This window comes from Lichenostomus cassidix, chromosome 7 (genome assembly GCF_008360975.1).
Source record: "Lichenostomus cassidix isolate B80296 chromosome 7, HeHo_3.0, whole genome shotgun sequence".
Classification (NCBI taxonomy): domain Eukaryota; kingdom Metazoa; phylum Chordata; class Aves; order Passeriformes; family Meliphagidae; genus Lichenostomus; species Lichenostomus cassidix.
Window position 1 is genome coordinate 18,733,180 of NC_139488.1, and position 24,032 is coordinate 18,757,211.

General features: G+C 35.7%; 1 protein-coding gene across 2 annotated transcripts in view; it reads left to right on the plus strand.

Annotated features, from left to right (window-relative positions):
* Positions 1 to 24,032, plus strand: part of LRP2 (LDL receptor related protein 2) — a 115,015-nt gene that overhangs the window by 36,463 nt on the left and 54,520 nt on the right. For both annotated transcript variants that reach the window (XM_085066525.1, XM_085066526.1), the window contains exons 12-31: positions 961 to 1,184; positions 1,962 to 2,168; positions 3,155 to 3,357; positions 4,023 to 4,163; positions 5,081 to 5,284; positions 6,159 to 6,351; positions 7,589 to 7,714; positions 7,925 to 8,055; positions 8,578 to 8,715; positions 9,581 to 9,862; positions 11,067 to 11,306; positions 11,946 to 12,065; positions 12,420 to 12,536; positions 13,673 to 14,050; positions 14,937 to 15,185; positions 16,249 to 16,460; positions 16,926 to 17,110; positions 17,987 to 18,215; positions 19,323 to 19,500; positions 20,976 to 21,104. In XM_085066525.1, the coding sequence (XP_084922651.1) occupies positions 961 to 1,184; positions 1,962 to 2,168; positions 3,155 to 3,357; positions 4,023 to 4,163; positions 5,081 to 5,284; positions 6,159 to 6,351; positions 7,589 to 7,714; positions 7,925 to 8,055; positions 8,578 to 8,715; positions 9,581 to 9,862; positions 11,067 to 11,306; positions 11,946 to 12,065; positions 12,420 to 12,536; positions 13,673 to 14,050; positions 14,937 to 15,185; positions 16,249 to 16,460; positions 16,926 to 17,110; positions 17,987 to 18,215; positions 19,323 to 19,500; positions 20,976 to 21,104 (3,886 nt within the window). The remainder of the gene's footprint in view (positions 1 to 960; positions 1,185 to 1,961; positions 2,169 to 3,154; positions 3,358 to 4,022; positions 4,164 to 5,080; positions 5,285 to 6,158; positions 6,352 to 7,588; positions 7,715 to 7,924; positions 8,056 to 8,577; positions 8,716 to 9,580; positions 9,863 to 11,066; positions 11,307 to 11,945; positions 12,066 to 12,419; positions 12,537 to 13,672; positions 14,051 to 14,936; positions 15,186 to 16,248; positions 16,461 to 16,925; positions 17,111 to 17,986; positions 18,216 to 19,322; positions 19,501 to 20,975; positions 21,105 to 24,032) is intronic.

The following is a 24,032-nucleotide window of genomic DNA, read 5'->3' on the forward strand; positions in this document are numbered from 1 at the left end:
CTAGGGAATTTTTTGTCTTTTTTTTTTCTTTTTTAAGATTAAGATGTAAACTAAACCAGAAAATTGTGGGTTGTGTTTTGTGTCATCTTTATCTCATTTAGTGTACTTCCTGATAACCTAATGCCCATAAGCTCTTTCATCAACGGGGTTTCTAAAGAGCAGAGTAGACAGTTAAGTGGTTATCTTGATTATTACCTGGAACTGAAGAATTTTTAAAATGATACAACTCTTTCAGCTCTTATTTTTCTTGCATATGTTTATTTGGTAATAATATTTTCATTTAATTGCATTCCAAATCTCATGCTGTTTTTAAAAAGAAAAAAGCCTACCTTTTCATATTACCCAGATTACTGTATAGGTAAAATTGTTATATTTGGACTGTTTGCTTCATGTGGCTGTGAACTTGCTTGCAAAATAACAACACTATTCTTCTTGAGCAGCATGCTGTTAAAATTAGCCTTAGATAAAGGAGATCACAAACTGAGGATGGAGGGCTTTCCCTTTCTTTCTGCATTTTGCTGTTTCCCCTTAGTGGTTGCTGTGGTAAGAGCTCCCCCTCTTGTTGCTGACCACTGTTGAGAGCTTTACCAGAACATGTTCATTTGTTTTCAGTCAAGAAAATACTGGGATTTTGCTAGATTCCAGGAAAGCAAATGTACTTTCCTATTTTTTTTTTCTTCTTGTCAAGCAATTACTCATGTTTCCTAAAGGATGAGGCTGCTTTAGTCTGTTATCTTGTCTATTTGGGAGAAATGCTAGTTGAAGGCAAGCTTCCTGCAATTCTTGCATAGTTTTCCAGATTTTTGCAAAAAAATCCTAAGCTAAGGAATAACTTAGAAGGTAAATTGGTTGTATCTGGTGGCCAATTGTGGATTTGTGCTTAGTGTGATGATAAAAGGCAAGTGTCTTGTGATTAGCAAAACATCATACGGATACTGACAATATTTGTATTGTTTTCAGGTTTTTTCTATTAATGTTGATGGCTCTGATTTCCAAGAAGTTTTAAATGTTTCAGTTGACACACCTGAAAATCTAGCAGTGGATTGGGTTAACAATAAACTGTATGTGGTCGAGACCAGTGTGAACAGAATAGATATGGTTAACTTGGATGGAACAAACCGTGTGACTCTTATTGCTGAAAGTCTTGGAAATCCTAGAGGAATAGCACTTGATCCGACTGTTGGGTAAGTGATCTTTATCAGGTAATGGTAAAAGATGTCAGAAATTCCTTTATTCCCATGTAAAAGAAGACAGCTATGAAACAGCAAGAGTGATCATTTTAGAATCAGACATAAAATATTTCAAACACTTGCATTCTATCCTAACCTATTCTGCACGTTAAATTATGAGAGAGCTCTGAAATGCTTTTTATTGCTAATATGTGGAATCTGTTTCATGGCTGGAGTTGTGTGTGCATGAGCAGCACTGAAAATGGGAACTGTGGAATTGCCCTGCAGAGGAGTATTATCCTTAAAGATTTCAATTGTGGTACCATCCACAGACCTCCTACTATTTGAAATACAGAGGTGGAATGAAGCCAGGAACGTTAGTGTCTCCTAACCTGTATGCTTCAGAAGTATATGTGAGCCATGAAAACATGGATCTTCAGAGAATGGGGAGGGCAATTTCGGGCAACTTGTAGTGGTGGCTGCTGCTTTCATGATGCATCTTTTTGTCACTGGTTTAGTTTTGGCAGTAAACTTATGTTTGTGATTTAATAGGGAAATTTAATATTTCGGAGGTCTTTGGGGTCAAAGCATGTTTCTTTATGGATTTATTCTATAAAAGAAAACGCAAATTACTTCTTGTGTAGAAAGTATAAAGTATGTTTTCATAGTATGCCAGCTGAGAAACAGACTTTCTTCTGAAAGGGTGCTGGTTTTAAATTCCATGTGAAACGTTGGGGTTTCTTATAAAATCTCAAGGAAATGTGACCCTTTTTCTTTTTTATCTCTTTATAGTTATTTGTTTTTCTCAGACTGGGACAGTCTGTCTGGTGATCCTAAAGTGGAAAGGGCCTTCATGGATGGCACAAATCGTCAGGATTTGATAAAAACAAAATTAGGCTGGCCTGCTGGAATAACTCTGGATATTGTGTCAAAGAGACTTTACTGGGTTGACAGCCGGTTTGATTATATTGAGACTGTAACTTATGATGGACTTCAAAGGTAGGTGAAATATTATTCCTTGAAGGTTGCAGATACACTGTTTTGTATCTAGTTCAAAAAAGATTTGTCTGATAAAGTGAGATACACAAAGGATGAAAATGACAACATAATTAATGTGATGCACCTTTGTGTCTATGGTGTCATGCTACTTCTAGACAGTCTTTAATTCATTATTCTTTGCTCTTATTCAAGCTTGAATACCTCTTGCCCTTATTTTATAATGTATATTTTATAGTCCACCTGTACAGTACACATTTTTAGAGCATTTGCTTTTTATTATTTTTTCAATTATACTCATTGTCTTCCATCATAATTTCTTTGCTTTTTTTTTGTGGATGAATTTATACAACATATTCCATTTCAAAACACCAATTTGTGTGAGAGGTATTAAATGCTATTCTTACATTTTATGAATCTTTGCTGTCAAAAATTAAGTAATCACTCACCCTATTGTGATGCTGGGGACACTAAATCAAAGCGTGCAAGAAGGGAGTCCTTGAGGTTTTATTGGACTGTGTCTTACAGCATAGTATTGTTTAAAGGCCTACTTATCTCTGCATCTGTTATTAGTATCAGTTATTCAAACACAAGAAAAAAAGTCCCCTTTAGCATACCTTCTATGTATTGATTTGAAAAACCGTCTTCTCCTCATTTGACAGGTTTATTGTTCAATGTATTGCTTCACTTAGAAAATTATAAAATTAATGTTGGTATCTTTTCTCCTCTCATCTTTATTCACTGTGTTTTCTTGGAATTTGCTAACACTTTTGCTCTCTTTTCATTGCTGTGGCCTTTGGGTTGATGAACCATGTATTGTTTAGCTTTATCTCTTCAGTTAATTTGGTCTTTTTCATTTGTACTTTGGTAGCTTCTCTGTTGAAGCAAAACCCAAGAAATTAATTAAGAATACTATATCCTTTCTTCTGCTAATAATATTATTTTCTAGGTAATATTTGGTAAATAATTTAAAATCATCTTTATAACAGGAGAACAGTAGCTCATGGAGGCTCACTGATTCCTCATCCATATGGAATCACTTTATTTGAACACAATGTTTATTTCACCGATTGGACCAAAATGGCAGTGGTGAAAGCCAACAAATTTTCAGAGTCTAACCCTCAAGTGATCTACCAGTCTTCACTGAGACCTTATGGAGTGACAGTTTACCACGCTGCCAGGCAGCCATTTGGTGAGTCCGTAAGTAGATTATGAAGGGAGGTTTAGGAACTAAGCTACCAAAAATTGGTAAAAATTATGAGACCTTTACTGTAATTATGATACAGAAATTCGTATTGTAAAACTGGACTGATCTTTATCACACAGTTGTTTCATTCAGCTCCTGTAGGTAATGAACTGTCAAATGCAACATTTAAGAGTAGGAGGAGCTTTATAAATAGACTGATATTTAGCGGAGTCAAACTTGTAGTTTTGAGCAGTATGAGTGTTTGAGAATTTTTCCTCAACACTGCAATGAATGCAGTGGAAAGTCTACCAGTGTTCAGTGAAGTCTGTCAGATATAATTCTGAAGTAGAATTATATCTATATCTATATCTATCTATCTATACACATATATATATAATATAAATATGCAGAAGATTATAGCCCAAATTATGGCCTTAATGCTGTGTGCTTAGTGTCTCTGTACAGAGCTGAATTCCTTTAACAATGGTTACCTCTGACATGATTTCAGTGCATTCCAGTGTAGAACTGGTGGGATATGTTTTACATGTGATTTAACTCTCACACAGTCCACATGATTTATTTTGGATGTTGAAAAGAGTCCTGAAAAATCAAGATAATGATGCCATTAGGTTAATAGATGAAGTTATAATTCCATCTGTATTATGTTCCAGTAAGAAATCCTTGTGGAAGTAATAATGGGGGATGCGAACAGATCTGCGTTCTCAGCCACAAAACAGATAATGATGGCCTAGGTTATCGCTGTAGGTGCATTCTGGGCTTTGACCTAGACATAGATGGACGACATTGTGTTGGTAAGAAAATGCCTTACAATTGTTGGAAATAATGCTACTCCATTAGTTCTAGAGCTATTTCTAGAACATCCTTCTTCTCTTCAATAGCTTCGATATGTTAAGGACTTCATGTTTTTTCACCACAATTCTTTTTGACAGTTTAAATGTAGTAATTTCTGCTGACGATCATTTCAACTCACAACTTAAACTCACCTCCTTTAATGAGGGTTTTAAGAGAGTTAGATATGGAAAAAGTGTAGACAGCTGTATGATTGAGCTCTTAATCCTGAAATGAAGCATGAATGCTTGCCAATATGCAGATTTTGCATTATTTTGAACACATAAGCGTGCTTTCTTGTGCGGTAATGTGCAGTTTAGGTTGGTCTTCTTCCTTTGAGCACATACGGCAAGAATAAGAGATTCAGTTTTGGAGCTCTGAGTTTCTATCAGCAGTCTTCTGCTTTCTATTTGAGTGCAGAATTGTTACTGACAGACATTTAGTATGACTGTCGACAAATCAAGTCAGATATGTTTTCTACAATTTTACTATTTGGCCATGCAGTTATCTGGCTAGCCTAGGTATTGTCTAGTGTATATGGTGGCTCCACAAACCCTGTAAGTTACTTTTTTATGGATGATTGTAAAGAATGGAGTACAGATTTCTGCTTCCATAGGTATAATGTTTGCTTTAAAAGTGTATTAGGACCATAGTAACGATGGAAGTGGAATATTTGGCCCCATGACCAATAATGTGGATTGGGGTTGATTTTTCTTCTTCGGGTTTTAGGTCTGTAAGTATTTAAATGCCTTTTTTCTCATTCTTCTTTTTTCTACTTCCAGTCTGTAAGTGTTGCCAAAATAAAACAATGCTTTACATAATGCTCAGGTGTCTCACCTTGTGAATAAGTAAAGTCTGTGTCTGATTTTTCCTTTCACAGCTGTGCGGCAGTTTCTGCTGTTTTCATCCCAGATGGCAGTGCGGGGAATCCCATTCAATCTCTCCACCCAGGAAGATGTGATCATACCTGTAACAGGGAGCCCTTCGTACTTTGTTGGAATTGACTTCTGTGCTCAGGATGACACAATTTTTTTTTCAGACACAAGTAGAGACATGATCTATAAACAGAAAACTGATGGTTCAGGTGAGAATTATGCTTGGGAATTGTAGAGTCATTATGGTAAGGAGACTGTTATATATATTTTTCTAAAAAAAACTGTGTAGAGTTACATTGTGAGATATACAGATAAATCTCAGTGTGACCCCAGTAACCTGAAAAATGTTTCTCAAAAATGTTTGTTCAACTCATATTAAGCTTGTTCAAGTCTCTTGTTTGACAAATTTGCTGAATGTATTTGGGAATTAACTATTTGTAGTACTTCTCACAACTAGTATTTGCCCTCACCAGTCTGTTAATGCAGATAAGTATGCCTCTCAGTAGTATGAAACTGAGTTTCTATTTTAATTTCCCTATCTGGAGAACAGGATGTTGGCTATGATAGTATCACAGAGAAAAGGAACATTAAGTTTGTGAGATATTTCGAAATCCTATTCGTGCTAGTGTAAAGAATGTTTCTCTCCAATTTATAATGAAGATCAAATGTCAGCATATAGTCTTCTTAGCTTGCTTGCTGCCTTGCGTAATGGTAGACTGCAGCTGACCCTTACTATGCAAAGAGTAGGTAAAGTCTGGCTGTTGAGCAAGATGGCCTTACTGCATTGACCTTACTGACCTTCATTTGTAAAACTCTCAGTGTAAACTTAATGGCAGATTTTTCTCTGGTCTTTGGCTAGTCTTTATTTCCCCTCTTTTGCAGTTGTGCTCATGAACATACACCACCTTTGTCTAGGGCAAAGGGCACCCCTCCCTCCCCTTGGTTATTGGTCTTTACATTAAGTAGCACAGAGGTAGCATTTTTACCAAGGGGAACCACAGGTTTTGTCAATAGAATACTGCATTCATGTTACTTCCCCCATTTCTAAACACTTACAATCATTATGTGTGTTAAAAATTCTAGGAAGAGAGATCTTGACAGCTAATAGAGTGGAAAGTGTTGAAGATTTGGCTTTTGACTGGATCTCGAAGAACCTGTACTGGACAGACCCTCGATACAGGAGCATTAGTGTGATGAGGCTGGCAGATAAATCCAGGAGAGCTATTGTTCAGAATTTAAACAATCCTCGCTCAATAGTGGTTCATCCTGTTATTGGGTAAGTTTAGATTCTCATTTTAAACTATATGTACACATTTATGGTTTAAACAGAATTGGTGAGATTACACTTACATCTGATTCTGGATTCACATTCTTTTCAAAATACCAGCTCTTTTCAGTTGTCTTGTCTTTATTTTGTTTGTTTCATTCCAGCCTAGGATTCAGCACCCAGAGGAAAGGGAAAGGTGAAAGACATTCCACATAAACGAAGCACTCAAAAGAATTTTCTTTAAAAGCACTATGTTTTTTTCCTTTTACTTTTGTTTGCTGATAAAAAGGCCAAAGAACCTGGTTTCTTTCACTTCTTGTCACTCAGATTAGAAAGCTATTTCTCGTAGTTGAAAGCTGAAGTTTGCTAAATTGTTTTTAATATACTTTCAATTCTCAGACTGCTAACATTGGTTCTGTAATTTTATCTGAATTTCTTTATTTGAAACATACTGGATACTACTGGCTGTGTTTGATACAGACCTTACAATATGTGATTCCATACACAAAATTAAGCCTTGCTTTTCTTTGATGGAAATGCTTACTTTGAAATTCCATACACTGTGTTATTTGTCTGTGCCAAAACAGTGTCTTTTTTGCAGTATGGTTTGGCTTCATAATGCTGTACTACTGAATTTCTAAATTCTTGGATATTGATTTTTCATGAATAACCAAATACAATATTTTGAAAGTAATTTCATAAGAATAATGCTGAATCTGGATACTGGTCTATCCCAATGGTTTTTGTTTGCTGCTTTATAAAATTATTTATAAATATTTTTATATTTAATATAAATATAAATATAAATAAATATAAATATAAATATAAATATTCAGCTCTTATATACCAGCTTAAACTCTTTGAATGTAAGCGTAAATCAAATGGATTGGGAGAAAATTCTTTGTAATATTCACAAATGCTTGTAAGTTTTACCTGGGAGATGCATTTTTGCTTGATTATATTTCTGTCAGTAATTACATGAGAACCTTAACAATGTTAACCAATTTATGAATATTTAATATGTGAAGGTCCAAACCACTTCCAAAGATTCTGGAACTTGTATATAGGATAAATATTAATTGTTGGTACCACTGCCACTTGAGAAGAGGGACAACATAAAACTGTATTTTTTTATGTCATGTGAAGGATGTGATGGAAAGAAAAATGTTAATGCTGTTTCAAATGTTTGCTGTGTTTAATCACATTGTGTCATTTAGTATGTGTCTTCTTACATGTGTCCTTTCAGGTATATATTCTGGACAGATTGGTTCCGTCCTGCAAAAGTCATGAGGGCTTGGAGTGATGGATCCCATGCCTTGCCAATTGTCAATACAACACTAGGCTGGCCAAATGGCCTTGCCATTGACTGGAGGTAAGGGCAACACAGAAGACAGAGAAGTTTCTTTTGAGCAAACATGTTTCTTCCTTTAAACTGTTAGGGATTAAAAATAAAGGAATTATGTCAGATTGTGTGCACTGGCAATCTTTTATTGAAGACTTTTTCTTTCAATTAGTTGAAAAGCCTTTTAATGTAAGGTTTTCTCAGAATCGCTTCTCAATTTGAAATTTTCATTTTTTCTAGTTCTCTGAGGTTGTACTGGGTGGATGCCTTTTTTGATAAAATTGAGCACAGCACCTTTGATGGGCTGGACAGACGGACTCTTGAACATATTACTCAGATGACTCACCCATTTGGCCTTACTATTTTTGGAGGTAAGTCTGACATTGAAAAATATTATCTATTGTTATCATAGATTTTTCTTTTCATATGGTGATATGTGAATTTGTGACATAAAATGACAGAGATTTTGTAATACTGATTTTCCCAAAAAAGCACTGTTGCAAGTTTCTACTAAAATATATATTAGTAGTACTTGCTTGTTTTTAGAACTGATTTTATGTATATTTGTGTTCAAATAATTTTAGACAGGTCAGGTAGTTCATGTAGTGCTGTACTAATTATAGCTTCCAAGGTGGGCTATTCATACTGAACAGAAAAAATGAATCACCACTTCAGGGATGGTCAACATTTTAGGATTTTAACAATTACTGTCGTCCTGTGACTGAAGGGCTCACTTTGAAAGCTTTGACAGTGGTGAAGGTTCTTTTGTCTTTTTCATTTAACAATTATGAAAAATGGTTAAATTTGCATGAAAAGTCTTCTAGGGTTTTTTTATGATGCTCGATCTTTTATGTCATATTGCTCTATGATATGTTAAATGTTTTTCAAAACAGGTTATGCCTATTTCACTGATTGGAGACTTGGTGCAATAGTTCGAGTGAGGAAGTCTGATGGAGGAGAAATGACCATTATTAGGAGGGGCATTAGTAACATTATGCATGTCAAAGCATTCGATGCTCATTCCCAAATAGGTGAGCCCTTTCCTTGTACAGATGAGAGATGTGAAATAGGGAATAGGGGACAAAATGTCAGGACAGCAGATTTCCAGTTTCAATTCTATAAATGGCTTCACTGATTCATAACTGACATGCAAGGGAGGCAGCACAGACACTTGCAATCACATGTTGTACATGTCACTAGTTTGTGACTGGATGCAATTTTCCTCTACTCCTTCTGTTACTGTACTTAATAGCGGAGCAAAACGAAATTATGATTCCATTGTGTTTTGTGTAATTGTATCACCAACTACAACTTTGTATTTCTCCTTTTCTGGTAGAAGTTTTAGTTAAACTAAACTATTTCTTTTCAAGTATTGGGTAAATATTTAATAATCAAATTACTTCAAGTAATTACTATGCATAAATCACTCATTTTTTCTTATTTTCACTGCTGAATTCTATGCAAATCTATGATCTAAACCAAGGATTTGATATTTTAGTTAATTCAGTAAAACACCCAATGCACTCATCAAACATATGATTAAACCTAAGGTTTACTGACTACTTGGCATCCAAAGATTGGATCAGGTCTCCCAGCCTTGGTCAGACAGAGTTTCTCATTTGTTTCCAGACAGTTGCCAAAAATTGTCAGAAAATTGAATGAAATTTAGTAGTATGTTTTTGGCTTCCCTAAACATTTGTGTCAAGGAAGAGTATAGGTAATGTGACACTTCTGTATTACTGCTGCTATTGCTGTCAATGAACTTGACCTTGTTCTATAGTGTGTGCAAAACCAGGACTTGTTACAGCACCTTTTTTTACAATTATTATTCACTTTTAACATTTCCCAAGATGTCATCAGTAGTGTGTACACTGATCTTCTCCATCACCTTTTAAGGCTCTAACTATTGTAATAGAGGAACAAATCCCAATGGAGACTGCAGCCACTTCTGCTTCCCAGTGCCAAACTTTCAGAGAGTTTGCGGGTGTCCTTATGGCATGAAGCTGGCTTCAAATCAACTGACATGCGTTGAAGATCCATCCAATGAGCCACCCACTTTGCAGTGTGGCTCCTACTCATTCTCCTGTGGTAATGGAAGATGTGTGCCTCGATATTATCAGTGTGATGGTGTTGATGATTGCCATGACAACAGTGATGAACAAAACTGTGGTTCTTTAAGTAAGTAGTCTCTGTAATCTACAGTTAGTATTCCTTGTTTGCAGTTCAGGGAGTTTAGTGAATCAATATGGCTTCATTGGAATAAACTACAATTTTTTAGGGCTGCATCTGTGAATAAATCCTGAAGTCTTCCTGGGAGATTATGTACTTCAGAAATTATTTGGAATAATGCGGTACTTTGGAATTTATAGCATAGTAATACAGGATTCAGTACTAGCCACCTAAACGATGCATGAAAATATTAATATCTCACTATTCTCAAAATTCAATTTAGAGAATAACAAAAACTTATTTTCTAAAGAAAAAGGTTGTCTTTATTCTTAATTTTTTGTAAATTTTGAAAGATATTGGAATATCAATAGCTTGCCTAATTTGGATGCATGGAGAGGAACAAGCTGTCTTAGTAAGGATGAAGACACTTAAAAAATGGCACCATAAGGAAAATAAAAAAACCAGATACATTGCCTAATTTCCTCTAAGATTAAAGCAGCACCTTTTATTTCACTTAACATCAGAATAAAAAATTTGGTTTTCATTATATTTGGGCAATGCTGATCTATTTCTTACATCTGTATTTTAACAATTAAATAAATTAAAATGACGTTGGTTCATTTCCTGGTTTTACAGTAAAGTGTCTCACACAAAGTGTTCTGTTGTTCAAGTAAATTGAGAGAACAGTGGGATAATAACCGTTGATAAGGCATATAAGAGGGGATAAGATACTGAAGATATCAAAGAGGCTTTTATTACATACCTGGTACTTCTTCAGAGTTAGTTCTTTCAAATGATGAACAAGAAAATTGGACACAGTAGTAAAATGTGTTCCCTAATGCGTAGGACTATCTAGTATGACTGAGGTATGAACTGTTTCTTAGTAATGGGCTATTTTAGAATAACCAGAATGTCTTTTGGGGAAACATATAAAGCAAATGGTTACTAAGAGAAATTACTTTTCTTGTTCTTTAGATTGTTTTGGGGTCCTTAGCTGTTTAATTTTTTATTGCTTCTTGCAGTTTAAAGAAAGTTTATAAGTATTCAGTTCTTCAGCATGTTGCTTAACAGACTTTTAAATTCTAAGCAATGTCGATTTTAGAATTTGATGCATATTTTAGGCATTCTGTAAGTGTACTGAATGTACTGATTACAGTGGCAGGAAAATGCAAGTTTTGGAGATCTTTATAAAGATTTATTTTTTTTTATTCAGATAATACTTGTGCTTCATCAGCTTTTACCTGTGCCAGTGGACAGTGTATTCCGGGTCGCTGGCATTGTGATAGACATAATGACTGTTTTGATGGCAGTGATGAATTGCATTGTCCTACACAAGGACCCTCTTCATGCCCTGCAACCCAGTTCACCTGTGATAATAGAAGATGTATTCCAAGAATCTGGCTGTGTGATACTGATAATGACTGTGGTGATGGCTCAGATGAAAGAAACTGCAGTGAGTATCATGACTGCCTGTTGTTTCTATAGTCATCTGTGCATATCTACATAGGCATATCTGTTGTTATAAGGATGATAAATGAAATTGAGAAAAAAGGACTAGTGTCTAAGTTAGAGTAATATTTTTTAGTCTTTATGATGTGGAAAACTTGTCTAATTTGAACTTCTAGGGTGAAGTAGAATGCAGAGAAATAATTAAAAAAAATAAAAAGGGACAAATGTGATAGTCATAATCATGGTACTGCATAATGTCATCCTCTGTAATTTGCAAAAAAGCAGCTAAACTGTAGATGTCCTTAACACTTACTTCATGAGTCATCTCAGTGATGGCTAATGGTATAGTCAGTTAAGCTAAGCTGAAGGTTTTTACCAGAAGTAAGACAATAGTTTTTTTGTATACTTTCTTTCGAATTATTTACCACTACATGGAATCTTCTGTTTATTTTCCATGAGCCCAAACCTACATATAAATGAAAAATTATGGATTTCAATTTATCAGTGCTTGTAATTTATATGATTACTACTTGCTGCATTATATGCTGCAAGTTAGGAATAATTCCTTTCTACTTTTTCAGCAATGTGTGGATTTCAAAAGAGAGGAAAGAAACACTTTTGCATTTATTATCATTCTTAATAGCTTTCGCAGGTACTTGTGAACCGAGGCAATTTCAGTGTCCAGACCATCGCTGTATTGACCCTTTCTATGTCTGCGATGGAGACAAAGATTGTATAGATGGTGCTGATGAGCGTGACTGCAGTAAGTGTAACTTTGTTTGTTGAATGCCTCTTTATTGTTTCCTCACACTTGCCCCCAAAGGACTCTTTGGTGTCCTCATATTACCAGCTCCAAGACAGCAGAATGCATAATAAACCCATCCTTAAATTAACCCTGTTTGTGATGCTTTTGATCTCTAGGCTGGTTGTGGAGGGCTTAAATCTGTTTCCTCTGTTTTCTGTGAATTCCAAAATCACTGCATTTTCTGTGTCTCAGAGAAATTATGGTCTTCAGTGGGACTGATGCCATATCAGACTTAGGCACCTGTAGGTAAATTTGGTGCAGTCTAGCTCTGTAAAATAAGTAATTAATGTTCAATATTTTTTAATTTTGTAGTATATAACTGCAGTGCCACAGAGTTTAAATGTGTAAGTGGAGACCAGTGTATCAGCACCTACTACCAGTGTGATGGTGTTTTTGACTGTAACGATCACTCAGATGAGGCTGATTGCCGTAAGTATACTGATGCTGAAAGAAAGACTTCAGTTATTAAGTGATGCTTCTGGAATTGTCCTTTATATGCTATGTCAAATACTGTCGTTGAAACCTCAATATTCTTTTAAGGGAAACTTGTCTTTTTATTGGTTTCCTGAGCAGGAATTTCAAACACAGATTCCGGCTCAAGAGTATCATAGAATCATAGAATGGCTTGGATTGAAAGGGATCTTAGAGATCATCTAGTTTCAGCCCCCCTGCCATGGGCAGGACAACGTTTCACTAGACCAGGTTGTTCAAAGCCCCATCTCACCTGGCCTTGAACACTTCCAGGGATAGGGCATCCACAACTTCTCTGGAAAACCTGTTCCAGTGCTTCACCATCCTCACAGTAAAGAATTTATTCCTAATAGCCAATCTAAACCTGCTTTCTTTCAGTGTGAAGCCATTCCTCTTTGTCCTGTAACTACATGCCCTGGTAAAAAGTCTCTCCCCATCCTTCAGTACCTGAAAGCTGCCTACAATTAGGTCACCCCTAAGTTTACTCTTTTCCAGGCTGAGCAATCTCAATTCTTTTAGTCTTTTCTCATAAGAGAGAAGCTCCATCCCTCTAACTATCTTAGAATAGACTAAGCAGATTGTGCTGGCAAAAGTAGATTGTTCAAGCAAAGAAGAGAGTTTGCATTCCTTTTGGCTCTAGCATTTTGTTTTACTTGGCATCTCAGTTTCAGGATTTTAAAGTAAAATTAAGTCTATTAATCTAGAAAGCAGAAAAACTGGTATTCATGAGAGTTAGACTGAAACTTTTCTTTGAGGAGTTTTTTACTCTTAAATTACTTAAAATATTACAACACAGGGTGGTGAAAATTTCAGAAACCAATTTCCTGTAGCTTTGGACACGTACATAGGTATCAATATGTGCTTGCTCGAAGTGTAACAATACAATTATTGTTGACCACATTATAAAGTAGCAGTTAAATTGGTCACATTTTGAAATGTCATATAGATTGACTGTGATTCTATGGCCTGATCTAAAAGCAACACAGTTCTTAATAGCATTTTAACTAGTTATAAGAGATGAACTGAACATAGTGGTTTTGCTTCTCTGTCCAAAATTGAAACCGCTTCTGAACTGTTGAATTTGATTATTCTAGCTACAAGACCACCAGGGATGTGCCACCAGAATGAATTCCAATGTCAGTCAGATGGCAATTGTGTTCCTGAGAACTGGGAATGTGATGGCCATCTTGATTGTGCAGATGGCTCAGATGAACATCATAGATGTCCTCCCAGAACGTGTCCTCCATCGCTTTTTCGCTGTGATAATGGCAACTGTGTGTATCGAGCGTGGATCTGTGATGGTGATAATGACTGCAGGGATATGAGTGATGAGAGAGATTGTCCAACTCAACCTTTCCGGTGCCCCAGCTGGCAGTGGCAGTGTCCAGGTCACAGTATCTGTGTGAATCTCAGCAAAGTATGTGATAATACTGCTGATTGTCCTAATGGAGCTGATGAATCCCCATTGTGCAGTAAGTTACTCTTCAAGCATCTACTACAAACTACTATGTGTTATGCAGAAAGAAATGGAATATTCAGCTTGCTCTATTTTTTATCACAATGTTTCTTGCAGAAATGTAAGCACAGTGTAATTAAAGCTCAAATTTCTAAGTGGAACTTCCTTGCAGTGAAAGGAGACTACAGTGATGACTGAGGAATTTGTTAGCTATGTCCAGTCTTGTGCTCTGAATTCCAATGGGACTTCCACTGACATTAAATATAGATTTTTATATAACTACATGGGAATGAGCTTTGTGTTCCTGAGCACATTCACTAAAGCATAGTATGCTTTAAATTCAGATGAAATGTGATTCAGTCCTTAATATTCTCTTTTAAATTTCTAACTTCAAGAATCATGATTAAAATCAAAAAGCTCATGTGTAGCCAGAATTTGTATTTATGTTGATTATGAACTGATTTAAACTTAACCTTTTTCTTTCGTTCTTTCCTCCTTCTTCTCTTTAATCAATGCACATTCTCAGATGAACCCCAGCCAGGTATGACTATAAACAATTTAAAATTATTATTTATACAGTTTTAGGTTTGCAGTGGTACAGTAAATTTTTGTATATTTCTAGCTGTTGTTGAAAAAGTTGTTGTATATGCTTTGACAGCCTTCTGTTTGGCCTTCATTTGATGGGCTTCAGTACATGCAATGGTTTTACTTGCCTTTACTTTGCCATTGTGTATGTAATATTTTGCATAAGGATGGCTGTCCAGTCTCACACTGCAAAACTGATGATTCTGCAGTTGTTTTACAAGCACTCTTAGGCTAGCAATGCAATTTTAAAGACTTACATTTATCACAGGAAGCCTTTGTTGACTATTTGCTTATTTCTTTCCCCAACCGAACTTCAGATCAGGAGAGCTGCTCTGACAATAATGCTGGCTGCACTCATGAATGTATTCAAGGACCTTTTGGGGCTCAGTGTACCTGTCCTATTGGATACCAGCTTGCAAATGACTCCAAGACCTGTGAAGATGTTAATGAATGTGACCCTCCAGGCTTTTGTAGTCAGCACTGTTACAATGAGAGAGGGTCTTTTAGGTGTTACTGTGATGAAGGATACATTCTAGAAGCCAATGGGAGGACTTGTAAAGCAGCAGGTGAGAAACATTGATGTCTAAAGATGATCTAAAGAATGACAGCAGTGTCTGAAAACTGTCCAGCTTGCCGTTTTAATACTCCTCTCTTTTAAAAGAGTTGATGTTAACAGCCACTTAGAGCTGTTCTAGGCAGATGACCTTGAGAATTGAAACTGTCAGCTGAGGGGTTAATTGGAAACTAACATTTACAGTCTTCCTTTAAATATATTATTTCAAGTAATTTTTAACCCTGGCATGGTCAAAAATAAAGTTCTGGAGAAAAGCAATGTCAGGGACTATTAAGCCATAGGCCAAAATTAACTGTTCATAAAGTTCAATGCTCACAAAGTGTTTAAATCCCAGCCTTTCACAAGACTTACATAGTGCCTATGCTGTACTTTGCTCATTTGTAAGGAGCAAACATTACTGATACAGCCTAACTCCCAGTTGTTGTCTATCTCTTATGTGGTACACTGACAGTATGGAGGAACCATATACCTAGTGGAATTTGTCTCTACAGGTTCCCTGGTTTAGTGATACACTCAGGTTGTAGAATACACTTGGATTTGACCTGGACATAAATTTGCAATCTATGGATTTCCTGTAATTTGTTTCTTCTCCTTTGTTCCCACACAGTCTAAGGAGGGGAGGGGGGGAAGGAGAAAGTGGGTTACAAAGGAGGAAGACCAAGCTGAGTAGATTAATTGGAGGTACCAAGAACTTTGAGGGTTGAATCAGAAGAGAGAGATGAGAGAGGTTTATGGAGGAATGAGTATTGGATGTCAGCCGCAAACTTGGTAGACAATGGGGAAGAGGACCTAAAGTCCAGATAGGAGCCTGAAAGGGAGTCTGTAGAAAGAGTGATGGAGAAAAGCCAAGGCAGATTTAAAAGTCAGGATAGACAGACTGGATATGACAATATATCTTGGCCTGAGAATTGATTTCAATTTGTCCTTTCAATATGTATGTCTAGATACAACTGCTTTGATGCTATGAAGTCATGTTAAATTATTCAGTGTTTCTTTTTCACCCAGTTACTTTTGAATGGCTCTTTGGTTTATTTTAATTTCTATTCCTCTGACAGAATCTGGGAATCTTCTTTTGCTGGTAGCAAGTCGTAACCAAATCGTTGTGGATAACATCACCTCTCAGTCACACAGTATTTATTCTCTGATTCGGGATGGAAGAAATATTGTGGCTATTGATTTTGATTCAATCACAAATCGTATCTTTTGGTCTGATACAGCACAGGATAAAATTTGGAGTGCTTACCAAAATGGGACTGACCGAAAAATAGTAAGTTTTGCTGAATAAGTTTTTCTTGTATTTTGTGGAGAGAAAATTAAGCCATTGTATATTCCGTTAACAAAGGGGAAGAGGGAAATCCAAATACAGTAAGAAGAGGGATAACATAGACAGAATGAAACAACTTAGTAGATGCTAAGCTAACATTTCATATAGCTGTTTGGAAAAGCAAACTGAATGCTTTCAAGAAGCCCTTTTTTAAAACATCAAACTATCAGCTAGTTTTCCTATTAGTAAATTCTAATTTCTTCAATAGACCTGCTGATGTTAGTAGGAGCATTTGGGTTTATGCTTTGCCATCACTTTGAATATGTACATTGTGACTTATTCTGCATGGTAGACCTAGATGATGTTGGAAACTTGGTTACCTGTTTTCCATATCTGTAGAAATACAAAAGGAAAAATTTAATCTAATCTTTTTTTCCTTCCCCCATCTGCTTTTTTGTTACTAAACAGGTGTTTGACAGTGGTGTCACCGTGACTGAAAGTATAGCGGTAGATTGGATAGGTCGTAACCTCTACTGGACAGACTTTGTTCTGGAAACAATTGAAGTCTCTAAAATGGATGGGAGCCACAGGACTGTGCTGATTAGTGAAAATATAACAAACCCAAGAGGACTAGTGTTAGATCCCAGAATTGAGTAAGATTTTAAATTTTTTTTTTAAGATACATATTTTATTATGTAACTATTAAAATTTGAGACGTGCCCAAATTGTATTGGAATTGTAAATGACAAGTGGAAGAGACAACTTAAAGCAATTTATTGTATTTGCTGAGTTGATTAATATTTAAAGTCATGAGATAATTACTGGTGAAGTGTTGCTCTGTTTCCATGTAACAAGATGGCTTTTTACCTGTAAAGGATTTTCCTACATTTTCTTCCTACTTAAGAGATACTAGTTCAAAATTATGATGTATTACTTCAGTTGGTGGTATACCACAAACTTGTATGTGATTTAATGTCATATGCCTACCTTCATAGCCCCAAGTCTAAAATAATTATCAATCCATATTCATGTTATCACAAAAGCACCTTCCCATTTCAGACAGCAAGTGGCATAGAGGAAATGAAATGTGATAATTAAACTGTTCATGTACAAGCTTTTACTTTTTCTTCAGGTCTTCAATGTCTGAGCTCTGTTTACTGCCAGTTTTAGTGCTGTTAACATTTTCAATGCATGCCTATAAAAGTATAAGCCTGTATTATATTACTATGTAGCAACTGAAGAATCAGATTATAATCAACATTGAAAACCAGTGACACCAGTAGCTTTTATATGCTGCTGTAATAGACAAATAAAAACACCAGCAGAAGTATTAAGAGATTTTTTATAACAGGAATTACCTTAATACCTTAAGTAAAGCATATTGATGAAATAAATAATATCAGTATTATTGTGTGGGACTTTTCTAAGAAAGATTGTTTCTGTTTTCTGGTTACTGAGTCTTCATGTAATGTTTCTCAATAGGCAGCTAGTTTTTTCCCAGACTGGTAACCACAAGTTACTTTTTTCAGTGCTCATGTAATGTTCTGGACTGACTGGGGCCAAAACCCTCGAATTGAAAAAGCCAGCATGGATGGCAAAATGCGTACAGTGATTATTAATAATAAAATCTACTGGCCCAATGGACTTTCCATTGATTATCCAAATAGACTTCTCTATTTTGCTGATGCCTATCTTGATTATATCGATTTCTGTGATTACAATGGAAACAACAGACGACAGGTGGTTGCAAGTGACCTGGTAAGACATTAATAAGGAACTGCTGTTTTCCCATGTTCCTGCTGATGATACTTAAAAACGTATTTTCATTGTCTTAGACTTGGGTGTATTTTTCTTCAGAATGCTTGAGTGAAGCAGATGTGAGATGTGAAGTATTTTAGCAGCTACTGCTGCTGGAAAAAGAGGAATTGTATATCCTATTCAGTCTCTCAGGAGATCTTCAGCATAGCCTAGGGCTGTGTGTAGGCTTAGTGCTTTAGGTCATTCTCATCTATTCTGTCTGCATGTGTGATATCTGAAGGTGACATCTGACACTGCTGCTAGTAGGTGGTGCATTTTCAGTAGGCAAATACAATACAAAAAGCCTGAAGGAACTTTTCCTGTCTTTTGTTAGTGATTATTGCTACTATTCTTGGCAGCAGTGAAGGGTTTTGTGCTACCAAGACTTGCTGTGTGCCGCAGCTCCATCAAGACCATCCCTCTTACAGGCTAGCTCCCAATGAAGTGCTGCTGGCAGCTTGTAGCACTGTCCGTGTGCCAACATAATAGTTCAGATATTCAGTTGGTACACAGGAACTGGTATCAATAACCACATGAATGTTATCAAGAATTGACTCTTGGGGCTTTTACTTTTCGCTGGAGAGACAGTTAGTGTGAAATAGGAGCCAAGGCAATCTTTCCACTCCTGGTTATCTGAAATCTAAATGAGCCACCTTCTTTGATCCTCTGGTAAATTTTAGGGGAGCTTATCAGGGATGCAAGTTCTTGGCAGGTCCGTAATTCTCACTAGACATTTCCTCTTGTGCTCTTGAAAATCTACAGTTGGATCTTTATCTGTTGGTTCTTCCCTGTGGTTAGACTGCTTTGTTAATTCCTTATTCTGTTCATCTCATGGGGTCTATATGGCATTTTAGATTGAAAAAAAAAATATTTTCCTCATAATTAATGTCTTGTTTTCAGACAACAGATGATATTTAATATTTTTTTTTGCTGAAAAATATCTCTTGGGACACAGTTGCTTTATTACTTTTTATTTAAAAATTATGCTCAGCTCTGTTGTTACTTCATTGCAAGCTTTAAATGTGCAAATCTCCAGAACTAAGTTAATAAACATCCTTGCCTTTTTAGATACTGCAGCATCCACATGCTCTAACTGTCTTTGAAGATTTTGTGTACTGGAGTGACCGCTATACTAATCGAGTAATTCGGGCCAACAAATGGCATGGGGGAAACCAAACAGTTATGATTTATAACATTCACCAGCCTTTGGGTCTTGTGGCTGTCCATCCTGTAAAGCAGCCTAATGGTAAGTTCATCAAAACAACTTTGGTAATGGCAGAAACATTGCAGTACATTATTTTAGTCAGTGAAACAATAATAATAAATAAACCCCTTCAGTGCATTAAATATTCTGTCTGAGATCTTATGCAGGTGATCTTTTGCAGCTGAAAAACTGTAAAAAGAAAAAAATCCTGTCTGTTAGGTAGAGGTCTTTCATATCAGACTTTTTGTTATTTCATTACCTGACTTGAAGAGTGGGAAGTATATTGATACGAATGTTATCTTTCAGCTTTAGTTATATTTCTTGTGTATGAAGTATTTCCAACTAATAAATGTTACAGTGACTTTTTTCTTTTCCTCAAAAGACATCCCCATGCCAGGGAGGGTGGAGACCTGCATCTGAATAAGGCGCAGCTACTTTCGGTGCTGTGTTTGCTTTGGAACAAAACCTTCCTCAGTCATGTTCAGAATTAAAGCCGTTCTCACTGCAAATTTTCCAGTTAGCAGAGCGTGGCTTTAATTAATGCATCGTAGTTATGGTTTGATAGGTTTTATTTTACAACCCAAGGTTTAAAAAACTCTCTATCACTGGTGGAGAATTTTTTTTCTTTTTCTTCATTGTATTTAGTATTTTTTCTTTTTCTTCATTGTATTTAGTACATTTTTAATTTTTCATTCTGAATTATTCTGTTGTACTTTATTATACTGATGAGATGAATAATTTTCTTACAGTCTGTGTTCTGAGTCTATGCCATTATTTTATTGTCATGTTAATTTGTTTCCAGTTCTTGTTAGTTTTTATTTTAGTGACAATTGTGTAATTCCCTGGAACTTGCAAGGTTTTTAGAATAAGATCTGCTGCAATTGCTAAGCATAGACTCAAAATCTGATTTTTGTTTTCTTATGAAGATTGCTCATTCTGAAAAATCTTTTTTGGCAGCAAGTTTGTTGAAATGATCTACGTTGAATTTTAGTGTATAGTAATAATAGCAGTCAGGAGAGGCCTCCAATGTCTTTTTCTTTTTTTTTACATTTTACAACTTTGCGTTGACAGTTTCAAAGTGATCCAAGAAATTTGACATTGAATTCCCTCTATCTTGGAGCAATTGCAACTATTTTCTCTTTAGTTTCTCCAAGAAGTTTCAGCAAATAATTTAAATCCCTCATCTAGAAGTGTTATTGTGATCAAGGACTGCAAATCCCACAGGTTTCCTCGTGCAGTTAAGAAAAGTTTGAAATGGAGTTTGAGATTTTTTTATGATGCATAAAAGTTGAAAAGGCCATTATTATAATGGTACTGGGTTTGCATGGAAAATTGTATCCTGTTACGAGTATATTGTATTGCTTGTGGTTCTTAGAAATAATTTCATCATCTTAATTTTAAAGAAATAGCAAAACTATCTTAGTGCTTTGTTGATATTATCAGTAGCAATGAGATAGAATATTTTCTCTAGTTGCTCATATTGTTATAGTTGCTAATAGTTCTTTTCATATTTTCAGGTATTAATTCCTGTGCATCGTCTCCCTGTAGCCACCTCTGCTTACTGTCTTCATCTGGACCACTTTTTTTTTCCTGCGCTTGCCCTTCAGGATGGATCCTTTCTCCTGACAACAGGAACTGCATGAGAGGTAGGGCAGTAATAATGAGATGATAAAAAAGACCTGATGCAATCAAATCCATCCCTCTCTCAGGCAAAAAGCATACTGCAGTGTGCTGCTGCTTATGAAATCAGCTGGAGCCACTCCAGACAGACTTCATTTAGGACACATGGAATATACTTGGCCTAAAGGTTTGGAGACAGGTTTGGGAAAGACGTGAAAGAGATTCTGGTGCTTCATTTGGGGAGAATGGGTGAAATCCATAATAATAATAATGTTCCTATAATAGTCTTATAAGCACTTTAAAGAAGCCACATTTTAAAATTTCTCACCACCTATTGAAATACATATGGAAGGAGCTTAGTATCAGTTAAAAATGAAAACATACTCTGGCAGATTGTTGTGTTCATTTTAAGTATTCAGCTTGGAAACATGTCTTTAAGGGTTGTAATTGTCAGAATATCAGGATGCAGGACGAGAAGGGACTTCTTGGTCACTGAAGTTTGTTTCTTTGCTGCCCTTGACTAATCATCATGTGTCACCTTTCACCAGTCAAATTTCAGCTATAGATTAATCTAGGTTCTGGCCCCTAAAATTCACTAAACCTTACAATTTTGATATTTGGAAACCTGATTTTCTGTTCAGATATAGTCTTTCCCCATTTTATGCCCATTTTGATGCCATTTTTGTCCTTCGGGGTAAATAGCATCCGTAGTTCTCCTTTAGCACTGGTATGTGTTTTGTTTTATGTGTATTTGAAGTGACTATCATGTTCTTTCTCAGTCTGTATTTTGCTAAGAAATAATTTACGATCTTTTGGTTTCCTCTGATCAGGAGAGATGTTCTTCCTGTTACTTATTGCTCTCTTCAGCCTATCTGAACTAATGCATTTTGACATTCAAATCAAAATTTCTCATCTAGAGCTTTTTCTCTCTCCAGTGTAAAAAAGTAGTGTGCCAAATGCAAAAGGTCTGGAAATACAGCCCAAAATTACATGTGATTAAATGTGATGCTGCTGTAACAGAACTACCCTTTGCAAACAAAACTTGTTATCAAAAAGTACCACTGAATTTCCTTTGGATAGTCCATACACCTCGGTGATTTCTAACATTTAGCCAGTTCATTTAAAAAGGAGTCACAAAAATTCAAATTAGTGGCAGGCAATTTGTGACTAGAAATTTGATCACATTGCTTTTGTCAGATGAAGCATTCATAATTAATTTTTCCATCAATTGTACAGATATTAAATGTGCTTTGTTGCCTCCCTATGTAAGGAGACTTCAAATCACCGAAGTTGAAGTAGAAATTATCTTTGGGATGAGCTAGTACTAAAAATCTGTCAGTCAGAAAATGCTTTTCTTTTAAAAATATCTAAATGTTAAAGGCCAATATCACATTATTTGTCTGCTTGATACTTGGCAGTGTGTTCTTTAAAGGACTGTATTGCATTTGCATTGTTCTTAGTCAGCAGCAAGGGAATTACCAATTTATATAATCTGAAACTAAGTGTGAATTTGTTTAATCTATTAAAAAAGAGGGATTATTTTACAAATCTGCACTCGTTTGATTATGTGCAGGCTTATAGAGGGATTATGATGAAAGAAATGGAACATGGCGGTGATGAAGCACATGCACGTGTAGAGGTTGACCCAATTCTGTCACTGAATTGAGCTATTGACATTTCTTATCTTTATTTCCCATATGTTGCAAATTTCCTTGTGTCTGCTTAGGTACAACTGTGGCCCTTTTATTGAAATAATTGTTCTGTAAGAGAGAAGCAGAAATACCTTTCTGTGAAGCACAGTTCTTTTAAACTATATGGGCTTATTTTCTTTTATTTAGGTGTAAGTTATACAGTTAACATCTGTAGATAGATAGAAAACATCTACAGATTTGGGTAATTAAAAAAAAAGTATTTGCTGAAGGGTCAGCACACCATAAAAAGTTACAAAAATTATACTGATTCTTTTAATTGTAAAATATTTTAATTATTGCACATGAATAATGGCCCTGCCAATGGCAGAAAGGTTGGAACAAGATGATCTTTAAGGTCCCTTCCAACCCAGGCCCTTTTATGATTCTGTGATTACACATGAATAGGCATTTGCCATTTCTTTTCTAATATTTACTCTTGTCCTTATCCTTGCTGTCATTGTTTACTTTAATAGGCCAGCACAATCTTTCAGAAGAATTATTAAACTGAGCTGCATGTATTTGGTTGGCCAATGTCTCTACAAATGATGATATTGCTGGTCTCTGCCTACTTAGTTTGCATGTTAAGTACTACCAACTTCATGTGGATGGAAAGGCATTGATCCCAGCATTGCACCAGTTTTAGCTTCATATAAAATGAAGAAAGCTTGCCTTTGCACTTATTTTATTTTAAACTGCATTTCAGGTTGATATAAAGTGTGGTAATGTAGCAAGATGGCTTGGAAACACAGAAGGGAGTTTGTGTTTATTAAAATATTGTATTAACATGGTGCATGTGCCTATTTAATATAACAGTACATTAATTTTATGTGGATTATAATTCATCATGTAGATTGTAATTAATTTGAGAATTGCAGGAGTTATGTTAATACCAATCTGATGAAGCTATATATTTTGTATCTCTGTAACTCAGCAAATTTGCTCTATTTTCCATCATAAGACTGAGGAGTAATCTGATTGTATAGATTTGCATCGGTGTAAAACTTGAAGCATTAAGTCAAATTTGATAAATACTTCTAGCAGCCAGAGAGGAGTATAGAGCATGTTGTGTTTTGTATTATTTCATGTCAAAATGTTTACTGAAAAATTTATATAAATGTATTAAGCAGCCAGTAAAGAACATCAAAACCAAATCAACCAACCAATTATAATTATTATATTATGATCTATTATAAAAGGAGAAATGGGTTACTGCTACAGCAGCCCTGTTCCCTGTTAAGTGGTAGCTTGTGCCTATGAGAAGAG